The sequence below is a fragment of the Canis lupus genome, chromosome 3 (assembly GCF_011100685.1).
Source record: "Canis lupus familiaris isolate Mischka breed German Shepherd chromosome 3, alternate assembly UU_Cfam_GSD_1.0, whole genome shotgun sequence".
Lineage (NCBI taxonomy): Eukaryota > Metazoa > Chordata > Mammalia > Carnivora > Canidae > Canis > Canis lupus.
In genome coordinates this window covers 85,199,947-85,212,385 of record NC_049224.1, presented here as the reverse complement: position 1 = coordinate 85,212,385, position 12,439 = coordinate 85,199,947, and the positions used below count along the sequence as shown (strand labels likewise).

At 48.9% G+C, this 12,439-nt stretch overlaps 1 protein-coding gene across 6 annotated transcripts in view; it reads right to left on the bottom strand.

Moving 5' to 3' along the window:
• The window catches only part of SEL1L3 (SEL1L family member 3), a 99,920-nt gene that overhangs the window by 29,414 nt on the left and 58,067 nt on the right, over window positions 1-12,439 (bottom strand). For all 6 annotated transcript variants that reach the window (XM_038533552.1, XM_038533549.1, XM_038533551.1 and 3 more), the window contains exons 12-15: window positions 8,776-8,895; window positions 6,915-7,055; window positions 3,252-3,314; window positions 39-215 (exon numbers count right to left, since the gene is read on the bottom strand). In XM_038533552.1, the coding sequence (XP_038389480.1) occupies window positions 39-215; window positions 3,252-3,314; window positions 6,915-7,055; window positions 8,776-8,895 (501 nt within the window). The remainder of the gene's footprint in view (window positions 1-38; window positions 216-3,251; window positions 3,315-6,914; window positions 7,056-8,775; window positions 8,896-12,439) is intronic.

The window sequence follows — 12,439 nt, the reverse complement described above, 5'->3', positions numbered from 1 at the left end:
AGCTGGTGGCCAGCCACACAGCTGGTCTCAAGTCTTACTTGATTCCTTTCAGGAACTCCTGGGAAAATGCCATCCAAATACAGGACTCCAAGGTTGTACGATGCATCCGGGTTCCCCATCTCTTCTGCTTTTAACCAGTACTTGGCTGCTTTGGCATAATTTTTCTTGAATTTGTGGTAATACCATCCCAAGCCATTGACTGCCTGATGCAATCCCTGGATTTCAGAACAACAACAACAAAAAGAAATCACTTTTTTTTTTTTTTTTACTGAGACCTAAAGAGAATTGATTGTTGTGAAAACACTTTGCCCGAGTCTGAGCAAAACCTCTCCTGTCTCTTTTTGGGGCACAGATGGCATTGAGGAAGAGCTAAATGTTAGAAGCCACGAGCCCGCCTCAGAGCCTTCCTGGGTGGCTTCCATCTGGCTGCTGCTGGGATTCCTGATGCTGCCCCCAGTCACGGCTCAGCTCCTGAGGCTCTTTGACAATGCCCTTGTCTACAAAGAGGCCTCTTACTGCTCTGCAGTATTGACAGTGACCTTGAAACTCCCCAGCGCTCACCTGCGAGAGGAGGCCTGACACCATCCCTGGGCTGGGACACTTTCTAGGTTACCTGCCTGCCCGTCTGTTGATTACTCTGCCCTGAGCACCAACAGGTCCTCCGAGGGAAGAAGCTGCAACAGCCTACTTGCAAAGCACAGGTGCTTTGAGGCCACAGAGAGTCCTAGTCCTGACAGGTAGAGTGGAGGTTGTGGGGGGAGGGTAGTGGCGATGGGAGGAGGCTTTTAAAACTATGTCTACACCTGGGGATGGACTTGAGGAAGCGCTTCATGCGAATCTAGTCTGGAGCCTCCCCGTGCTTGCCGATTTCGTGCTTTCAGATGCTCTCGTCTGCCTTCCCCGGGTGCTCCCATCTGCTTCCACAGGGCAGCCTGCAGCCTGGTTGTCCAGGCCTCAGAAGCCCTGCAGGGGTGTGAGTGCTCCCGGGGGAGCCTCCAGCCCAGCAGTGAGACACCTGTGTGCAAACCTGGGCCTGGGTGTACACGGTTCTCATTCCCCCCTTCCTGCCAGACCCACCAAGCCATGAAGAAGCAGGGGGACAAGGATCCGAGGGTCACACCATGCCTTGCATGTGTAAGACTTGTCAAGTCAGAGTCTAAGTATAGAACTGAATCTCTTTCACCACCTTCACAAGCAAAGGACGGGTGTCCCTTCAGAACAGATGCCAAGATCCCCGTCTGAGCCTTTTCAGTCTGCGGTAGAGCCTAAAAAGCTACACTTCCTAGGGTTTCTGTTGGGCTCCGGGAGCCAGGAAGACCAGGGGAAAGAAACTAACAAATCCCATTAATATGGAAGTTCCATGAGGGCGGGAATCTTTCTTCTGTTTCCCAAGTACCTATATTAGAACTTGCCACAGAGTAGACACTCAATAAATACTTGATGAATGACCCAAGGCCACCCTTTGAAGGCTGGTGCTACACAAAATGGAATCCAAATCCTATACCCTGGGGACGGAGAATAGGGTTTAGAAATGCAGGCCCCCAGGATAGCTGACCCCCAAGACGGCTGACGTCTGGAAGGGTGTCAGTGCCGTGGATCTATCTGGTCATAGAAGGAACCTTCCCGAGCCTCACACTGTACTAGGTGCAAGATGGTCTCCTAGGGAGTCTTCCAGAATGCCTTTCAATATTGGCCTAGATCAGAGCATACTACAAAATAGTAAGAACCAGCTTTGGAACAAGCCTATGCAATGTGCACATCACAGTGACTTTTGCTGCAAAGCCAGAGGCCACAAGCTTATTCAAATGCACCTGTCACCTCTCAAAACATCTGCAGAGCTCCTTGAGGAATTGCATTTGGAGCCCCACAAGAACTCCCGTCTTCCGGCTTACCGCTCATCTTCTGTTCTGCACATTGACGGCTCAATCACCAGATTTGCTCCCCATGGGACTTCTCACTAGTTCCCCCAAACCAAACTACACTGGACCTTCACCACGGTGCCTGACAAAGAGTGGGGACTTAAAAATTCCTTGTCCAGTGAATGAGGGAGAATCACATCGCACTTTGAAGGAGGTGATGACCCCAGGCCATAAAGCTCCATTTCCCTATACTCAACCTAAACTTTGCTAAAAATCCCTTCAAAACAAAGCACATTAGACATCAGCCCACCACTCCGATGGCTAAAGAGATGCCAATTTCACACCTGCCCTGTTTAGGATGCTTTGGAAGGAAGGCCCTCTCTGAGCCCCATCGAACTGCTTCTCCACTTTGGCCTTTTAATTTGTGTGTGTGTGTGCTTGGGGGGGTGTGGGCATGAGGTGATGTGTCCTTCGTGGGCTCCCTTCTCATGGGTCATGTGCCCTCTTGACACCACAAAGGTGGAGAAAAATCCTCTTGGCTCTCTTGTTCCTTGCCCCAATCTCCTGTTCTACACACAAAAAAAGAGGACTCTGAACTTCTCAAGGGAGAAGGAGGGGAAAAAAAATGAGCATGGATACATCAGGAATCTTTGTTGATCAGGCAAATATTAGCAGCCTTGGGGAGGAAAGCACTTTCAAGTGCCAAAAGGGCTATAAAGGACTCTGTCAAGGCTGTTAGAATTCTAGCGGGTTCTGCGAAATTTATTTATTTGCAAATCTGCGCGCACGCACCTGCGAGCGTGCATGCCCTGTATGTGCGTGGGTCCCCTCACAAGTGATATCTAACCTCCCTTCTGGGGTGCTGTAGTGAAACCAGCTGACCTGACGATAACATTGAAGAATAAATAGTGACAAAGACAGAGCAGGTTTTAAACCTGGCCACCAGCTTGATAAACATCCCCAAGACTAAGGCACACGGGAAGTCAACGGGGCATTGGACACGACAGGGTAAACCTTCCAAAGAATTAGCCTCTGGTTTCCCTAATTCAATGGCATTTCTACACAATTCCTAGGAACCCGGTCCCCCCCACCCTGCTTATTATCAGGGCAGCCCCGTGATTATAATTTTAGCTTTCAAACAAACTGGGCCTGAATTCTATTGACTGGAAGGTGAATTCGGCTTTTGAGCGTTGCCGTCCCCATTGTGGCAGGTCACCGTGGTGTTGGAGCCCCAAAGTGACTAATCACGGCTGTGCCAGCGACCCTCCCTCCCTGCTCTTTTCTATGGGCCGGGCCAAAGGCTGAAGGCTGGCCATTTCCGCCTGCAGACTTGGGAGCCCGTGGGCGTGTGGGGTGCAAATGTTTCCCTCTGACAATACGCAGAAGTGTTACCTTGGAAGCGGCTTTCTTCATCAGCTCTAAGGCAAGCCGTCTGTTCTTTTTCACTCCTTGACCCTAAACAATGGTAAACAGCAATGAGTATGAAGAAAATAAATCCAGGGTGCCCTCAAAAACACCACGCACGTGTATCAACTTGGCTCCATATAAAATACTGGAAAGAAAAATGAAAACTCCAGCCTTCTTACTTAAAAAGCCTATTTTCAAGATTTCTGTAGGCAGAGCCGCTCTACCATCATCATCACCATCATCACCACCACCACCATTATTTTGCTTGTACGTGTGGCCCAGAGACCGCAGACCTCACCTTGCCAGCTTACATCCACACAAACCCCCCATCGTCATGGGGTGAATCGCATTCCCGTTAACCCACAGATACTATTGGGAGAAGCCCTGAAGGACAATTAAATGAGTTTGGTCATCTTGGAGGCGACTTTCTGCAGATGGCCTCAATTGGGAGCCAGATAAAGCACTCGATCTGCCATGGACAGTCAGAAGTTATTGCGTTGTCCTTTGCAGCCTTCCTGGGTCCTCTCAGGAGTGCCCAGGGTGGACCAGCTCGAGAGCCAGCTGTGAGGGAGATAGGACCCCTTGGAATCCGTCACCTCAGATGCTGACAGAAACCGACAAGGTTCCTCCTGCAAGATCAAGGTTTTCCAGAAGAAGCGGTCTGAGCACCACATTGGGGCTCTAGCTACAAGAGAGGAACTTTGTGGGACCACAGTGAGTTGTCTGCAGGACCGTGTGGGGAAGTGGTGGGTCTGAGGGTGGGGCGGGAGGGGTCCTCAAGGTCATCTCACCATAGGATTGACAAGGAAGCTGGTGGGCAAGGGGAGCCAGATGGAAACCATCGCCGCTACCAAACTCACCCAGCACCTGTGATCGACACGTACACTGCATGTGCCCTGTGGAGCTTTCCTGGCCTCAGACACAGTGGTTGATGGGCTACAGGTGATACCACGTGGGGGGCTTTGCTATATTCATTGCAACCGGATGGTCTTAGCAAACATCCCTGTGTTAATGACCGTGCGCCCGGCACCGTGCTGCCATATGTAGTCCTCGCCACAAGCCCCGGGGGTGCAGCTGGCATTCCCACCTGAGCCCCTGCATGCCCAGAGTCCCACACTGAGTGAGACACAAAGGCAGGATTTGAACCCAGGCAGGCAGGCCCCACAGTCCAAGCTTGTGACTACCACGCTCTGCTTCCTGTACATTCCCATCCCATGCTGAGAACGTATAATGATTCATGACCTCCTCACGGGATGCACAAAACGTGCAGGGTACGTTTGCCTCTGGATTTTTCAGGCCCCAAAATAAAATTGTGACTCCAACTAAAAGTTAAATTACATACACCAAGTTTCTACTCGAAGTTACCCATTTAAAGAAACCGATGAGCTGAAGCGAAGTTGAAGATGAAAGCGTTTTTCAGAAATGCACCATTACTTCATTTAATAGAGAGGAAGAGGAAAGAAAAAAGGACATGAAGCCTTCTTGGAATAACTGGCAGTGAGACAGCCTTTTTGGAGGTCTGGAAAAGTGTCAGAAAGATTAGGACGACGGATGTTAGAACCTGGTTGAACTCAAGGTTTATCTTTTCCAACTTCTTTGCTCTGAAGGAATACAGTGGGCCCAGACCGGATGAGTTACCCAAAGCCTCACAGTTAGATCTGTGACTAGAATTCAGATACTCTCGTTTCTAGGCATCAAGCATTTTCCAGAATATTTGTTATTTATACCTAAGTGGGATAATTTCTTGCACAAAGACTCTGCACCATGCACAAATCTGAGTAGTATTGGAAGCTGTTAAGTGAGAAAAATGTGAAGTCTTGGTCTGTAGTAAGTGCTCAATAATATCCACCGGGTGAATTCATGGAAAAAAGCTGCTACAGTAAAAGTCAAAGCTCTATCCTCATGAGGATGCAAAACAAGATGGCCTGGATTGTCTTAGACAAGAACAAGATGGCAAATGCCCACCCAGAGCTCCGAGGCATTTTACTGCTCTTCACATTTGGGAAGCTCATGCTCTGCATGGGGTTATTTCAGATGGAATACACTTAAAGTGACCTTCTGGCCAGAGGTGAAATCCTCCCATTACTGAAATACTGAAAAGGGGCTTCCTTCATCCCCACTCAGGGAGTTTTAGTTGGAATGCAGGAAAACCCAAAATCATTAAGGTTGGGAAAACCTCCAGAGTCATTTATTCATGAATTTGCCTCTCCCTCTAGATGGTGAGCTCTTGGTGGTCAGAGGTAATGTCTGATTCACGCTGTTATCTTCTCTGCACTTTGACAGTGGCCAGCCCCAACTCCGGCGGCCAGATGCCTCTGTGTGCCTGCCCTCTCCCCATCAAGGGGCATGAGCCCCTTGAGGTCAAAGACATGGAGCACTCATCCATCTGTCCCTCCATCCAGCGCAGAGTCTGGCATTTTGTCAGCCCCGAATGGGTGTTTATTGAATAAACACATGGCTTCATCAGCATATGGCAAGGAGTCAAACCATTTCTAAGTTGACTTGACAACTGAAAAAGGAAAAGTCCAGACCCTAAATTTGGAAACCATATGAACCAATAGGTTTGAAGGCCTTAGAGGATTAGTAATGTAGCAGAGTCGTGGCTGTTAATCAGTGAGTGGCCACGGCGGTGGTTCTGAAGATGGACCTGGCCACATGACTCCATGTCCTTGTTTGAAGACACTTGCTCTCTGAGGGCAGCTGTTTTCTTTGGGCATGACACAGGGCCCAAGGGCTTCCTTACCAGAACCAGCAGATTTTTTTTTTTTTCCCTAAGGCTGGTGAGTTGATGTCTGTGTTTGGGGGTGAAGAACACAGATTCTGAAGCCAGACTGCCTGGATCCCAGTCCCAGATCTCTAAAATGCACCAACTGTGTGACCTTGGGCAAGTTAAAAAAAAATTTGCCTCTTTACCACATATATAAACAGCAATCATAACGTACCCCGTGCCTATCTTGCAAGATGGTTGTGAGGGTTAAATGCATGAACACATGTAAATCAGGTAGTAAGTGTTCAATCAATCAGTGCAAACCACGAGGATTTCATATTTTACATTTTACATTTCTTGAAGCCCATTCGTTATATTATCTCATTCAATCCGTGGTCCTTACCATTGTCCCACGAGATCAAATAACTCCAAGGACACCTAGCTGATGACTGCAGAGGAGAGACTTGAACTCCATTCTGTCTCCTGGGCTAACGCTCCTTCAACCCACCCCCCATTCCCCTGTTGCCTTAAAACAAGATCTTTGTTTTGACCAACCAGACTGGCAGGAGCCAGGCCAAACACGCACTTGGGTTAGGCTGAAATTCAATGACAACCCTGCCTGGTGCTGAACTCGCAGTACCTCTGGGGGCCGGTGGCTGTTTTCCAATCCATGAAGTATGGGTGCCTCCTGGAGTGCTAGAGTTCTTGCAAAAGCAAAGAGAATCCAGGAGCCAAACCAACGACTAATGATTAAAAATTCGACCAAGGGACTGTTTCTGATTCTCCCTTTTCAGCAAATATCTCTTTCCATCAAGAGTGACAGAAGCAGATACTAAGTTTCTCCAGCTACAGACTCCTTGTTTGCCTGCACGCCTACAGGAAACTGCTTGGGAAGTCTGATAAGAATCGCATGATTTCAGCCCAAGTTGAGGGACTCTTACCTTGAATAACACAATGGCATAGTCATATATTAATGCGGGGTCCTCAGTCTCCAGGGCACCCTTGGCATACCACTCGATTGCCGCTTCAGGATTCTTGGCCACACCTTGCTGGCCCCAGAACAGCATCTGGGCCAGTCGTTGCTTCAAGACAGTAGCAATTTAGAATAATGACTCTCCTGTGGAATGCTTAACACAAGGCTTTAAAAGGTGGAAGGACAAACCTAGTTCAAAAAGTTTTCATACTGAGAACCAGGAATTAGGTAGACACACATTATCGTCCAACTGGGGGCTGGAGCCCTGAAAGGCGATCTTGTGTAAATAGAAGGCAAGGCCTTAGCAACCAGCTGGAAACAATGCATTATGCACATGCATGTGAATCAGTCTACCACACGCACCCAGGGGGACAGCTGGATGGAACTTGGTCAAAATGACTGTCTCCTCTCTTTTGGGAGGTACATGCCATCCCCTTAGCCTAGTGAGTGGCACGAAGGCCTGTGCACATCCGAATCAGAAGGGCACTCATATCCTCCCACCCCAGCATTTGTCCACATGGCTCACCCCACCATGACACTCAAGATGGGGAGCTCTCCAGGGATCGGAACCTCAAGTTGTGATTTGTCTGCCTTTCCCCCCTCAGTCCCCACTTAGCAAAGCTCAGTAGAAGCCCACAGAAGTTACCCAACAGGGATTTGCTGAATGGAGGAAGGGAAGTGCATACTAGCTCTGGAGCACCCAGGAAATGACTCTGGCGTTGGGTCTTTCCAGAACTAGGCATTGGAATTCCTTCCTGCACTAGAAAGATGGGAGGCTTGGGATGCCCAAGGAGGGAACCAGAGGAATGTTTGTTAACATTCTGGCCCCATTCTGGCCCCTTATGGTCTTTCCTCCTTTCTGCTTCTTCTCTCATCTCCTTTTCCTCCTACTCACCCCCCTGCCCCAAATACTTATAACCTCCAGCAAAGTATCTCCTGAAAGTCTAGGAAGACTTCCACAGATGGGCGGGAGGCCTATTACTAAAGGGTCTCTGAAATGCTTGCTTGTCAATGCATTTGTTTTTTCTGTTTTCTTTCTTTTTCCCATCTCTGGACTTCCACCTGCTTAGCAGATTCAGAGGCCCTTCCCCACACCATGTGCCCACTAGGAGCAAAGGTGAAGGCCATTCTTTGGGAAGGAGGCCTTCTCCCTCCGGGTGCAATCAGCCTAAGCTGGCTCCTGTCACGGGTTTCTCTTCATAGTGAAACCAAGGCAAGAAGTCAGATAGAGAACATTCTCCTAGCTTTCTGCCCTTTCTCATACCTCAGAAAAGTCCATCCAAAGAACAAGACATGTTCAAGAGCCAAGCTTGGTGCTTTGGTGTAAAACGCTGCACCTGATTTCTGTTATTCTCCTAGCCAAATTCATGGCCTTCTTCTTGCCACCCATCTAATATCTCCTGCCCCCCAAGATGCTTCTTTTTATTTCTATCCAATGCCCTAAAATATCCATTGGTAGTCTTGAGGCCAGATCACAAAGGTTGCTGCTTTCTCTCCTTCTGGGTGCAGGGTAGGGCTACACTTCCGGCCCACGTGAAGTCAAGAGAGCGCAAGTGACTTGCGTTGGCCACTGAAATGGGAGAGGTGGCTTGTGCCACTTCTAAGCAACCACAGCTGTGGGAGGCTGTTTTGCAGTGAAGCCCCTGGTAGCTTGGTTCGTAGGGGCCGGAGAGGACACAGCGCATGCTAATCCCATCAGACCGGTAGCAGGTGCAAGACACTGACCCACATTGTTTTAAGCCAGTGAGGTTTGGGGTATCTCGTTACCGTGGCATAACGTGAGCTATTATAACTGATAGGATTGCAAAAACAGTGGGCCACATTTTTACCTGAGCGGCTGCATTGCCTCGGGTGGCTTCATGCTTCAACCACATAAAGACATCTCCGTCCTCTTTGGTCTGTACCTTGAGCGTTTCATCATCCTTCAGTCTAATTGTTTCAACATATGCCTGAAAATGAGGGCAGGAAGGGAGATGAGGAGGGAGGGAAAAGGGAAAGAAAGGGGCGGAGGGGGAGAAGGGAAATATCCAAATGATTTGGGCACGCAAAGCCAGGACGTTATTCTGAAACTAGCAATTGCTCAAGTAAAAACGATATGAATAATTGAAACAAGAGGTGTGCTCACGATGCCATAAGATCAAATTGTTTTTAAATGAATGTATCGCATCTCATATATCTAAGTGGGCATTTTTGTTCCTATCAGAGCTTTTGCCTTGGGAGGGCAGAATTTATTTCACTTCCACTTCTGCTGCTCAGGCTTGTTCAGAAGACCACTTTCACGCCGCTGATTTCAGAGCCAGATTACACACAGCATCAAAAAAGGTAAATCAATATTTTCTAAGTATAACCTTGTGTGTGTGTGTTTTTTTTTTTTTTTTATATCCCAAAGTGTTATTATCCTGCATGACTAACCTTTTTTATTTAGCGGGCTCAGCTTCAAATATCTTTTGGCTATTTCCAAAAATTAAATCTACCTTGAAAAAAAAAAAAAAAAAAAGAGGGCATGTTCACTCTGAGGATGCGAGCGAGAATGTGCTAGAGGCTCTAAGGATGAACCCAAAGGGAGAGTTCACAAAATGTTTTGAATTTGTGCACGGCCTCCGAGGTATCCAACTCCTCTGAAGAAAATCAGACTCATTTTGATGTGTAAATTTGGGCTGTTTATCAAGAGACCAGTTCTGTTGTTTCACAGGCTCCCCTTACACATAATGAACTCTATTTAACAATGCCATGAGGGGCGCTGGAAAGGGCTTCCCAGGCCCGGCGCATGCCATGGGCAGATGGTGAAAAAATTGGATCTACATGAGTTTGGGAAAGAAGCCTCAGAAAACAAGGAGCCAGGCCTGATTTCCCTTCTGACCCTCTTTGTTAATTAAGAAAAGTCCTTGTATTCACAACTCGAGTCTGCAGCCCCATTCCAGAGACTGCTGTGGTCATGTGGAGCCATGGGTCCCTTCCAGGGCCATTCTGGGGGACTGAGAAGTGGGGACTGTGCTGGGGCTCAGAACCCAGCAGGCATCACGTCCTGCTCAGGGTTTAACCTGGGGAGGCCCCCAAGCCAATAGCAACAATCAGAATAATGACACCCACTACCTTTCATTGAAACCATTTCTGTACCGGGTGTTTAAAATTTTTCTCTCACTGCATCTTCACCAGAGGGCTGCGATCCAAACATCAGTGTCCTCAATTTATAGGCAAAGAAGCAAGGCTCAAAAGGTGAAACCATCAGCTCACGGTCACCTTGCAGAGCAGACCCCGAAGCCAGGCTGGCTTAACTCCAAAGACGGGTCCGCAGAGCATCACCCTCCAGCGAGAAGACCCTAGAACCCGCTCAGTCTCCTTGACTCTTGACAAGTGTGAGGCCAAATGAGCTGGTGTTTCAGCTCAAAGTCCAGGGGATGCTCTACTGTGTGAGCCTGGAATTGGGCTACAGCGTGAGCTGTTCTCAGCTAGAATTTTTTTGTTCAACTGGAGAATTTGAGTATTTTGATTTTTGGTTGTTTTTCTTCTCCTTATTTTGTGCCTTCCTCTTTAACTTTGTCCTGGGACTTCCTACCCCACAGGGATTTAGGTGTTTCTGCCATTCTCGGGCAGTGATGATACATCACTGATGATATATCACTGTTTTAATTGCTTTGCCCGAGACTGACTCACCGAATCTTTGCAACCTTAGGAGTATCACTGTCAATATCCCCCATTTCACCCATGTAGAGAAACTGAGGCTCAGAAGTTAAGTAACGTATCCAAGATCATATGTTTAGTTCTTCAAACTTAAGAGGCAAAAACAAAAACAAAACAAAACAAAACAAACAAACAAACCTTAAGAGGCAAACTCAGGCTGGCTGGCTGTGGGGCCCGTGGTCCTCACCACCCAGGAGGGAAGGCCTCATGCATCTGAGAGGAAGCAAATGGTAGACTGTTCCCTGGTCTTCCCTGAGACACAGTGAACCCAAACTGGGTCATGAGGAGGGTCTTAGCAAAGGCCATGTTTCTGGGGGACCTGAGCAGCTGTGCCTCGGGCTGAAGAAGGGACACTTTTATCCTTTGGATCACTGTCCCCTGGCCTAGTCCTTCCTGCTCCCCTGGGCAGTGCCGTCAAGCTTTGCAGCAAGATGGAGCCATTAAGGGCACAACCTTTCACAGCAGGCCAAGGGAACCCTCACTCACCACTAACTGCCTGTGGGCCTCAGGCACTAACTTTATTGATCGAAGATTTAGTCTCTGCATCCATAACGTGGAGCTTAGCATGGTACTTGCTGTATCGATAGCACTCAACCTATCGGCTATTATTTTTTATAATATGAAGAGTTAGAAAGGCCTAGGTTCAAACCGAGGCCCCATGACTCATTTGCTGTGTGACCTTGGGCAGTTCTTTAGCCTCTCTGAGCCTCAGTTACCTCCTCTGTAAAACGGGAGCTGACCTCATAGGGTTGCATGAGGATTTAATGAGATTGTTTCTAAAAGAGCTTGGCTGAGGGTGTGGCCAATGGGAAGCTCTCGGTGAGGGAACTCATCATTTGTTAGGGCCTTAGGTCGCCCCAACCCGTACGTTTTTGAGAGTTCAACAGGCACATGTTGTGTGGATTAACGTATTCAAGCTACAACCACCACGTGAGGTGCACTCCATCATGGCACCACGTGATGAAAAGCTGTACAGGGACAGAGGTGGGCAAAATTACTCAAGATTTCACGCCCAGGGAACCGCAGACCTGGGACCTGAACCCCGGCAAATCTGGCCCTGCAGCCACACCTCAACTATCTGCCACAGCCAGGCAGCTGGGGGCCTCCGCGTAGTATTGGGGTCCATGTGGCGGCAACCAGCACCATGTCACAGCCACCTGGCTGGGGCCTAGAGTGAAAGCCAACCGCCTACAGAGACATCTGAAGAAGGAACCAAGTGAGCAACACTTGGTTGGTCATTCATTCAAACAATATTTTGTGACCAGAGAATGATGCTTTAGACAGAAATGCCACCAAGCCAGGAAGAAGCTGTGGCCATGGAGAAGCAACCGTGGAGACGGGTGGGAGCCAGAGCTGGGTAGATGCTGGGCGGGGACCCAGAGGGCCCAAACTGACCAGTGCTGGCATTTTTGTGGCTTCTGGGGGCTTCTTTCTGTTGCTGTGTTACAAAGCAAGGTCTCTAGAGTGAACAGTACTGCACGGCTGAAACCTGCTGCTGACCAGGTCAGAGGAGCTCCAATGTCTGGAGACTGTGCAGTCCTCAGGCCCCCACATCCAGGGTCAGAGGAGACGCCACACTGTCCCAGACCCTGACGCTTCACCTGCTTCACCACCTTTCCCTCTGCTCAGCCCACAGGCTACAAGGGCAGCGTTCACAGCACATCCGCCACCTGCCATCGACGACGGTGCCAGGCACCAGGCAGGGCAGAGGGGAGGGGGGGTTGGGGAGGGCCGGGGAAGTGGGGGGCACAGGGAGGGAGGGTGAGAGAGAAAGAAAAGACACAAAGAGAGCAAAGCGAACAGGTGAGAGAG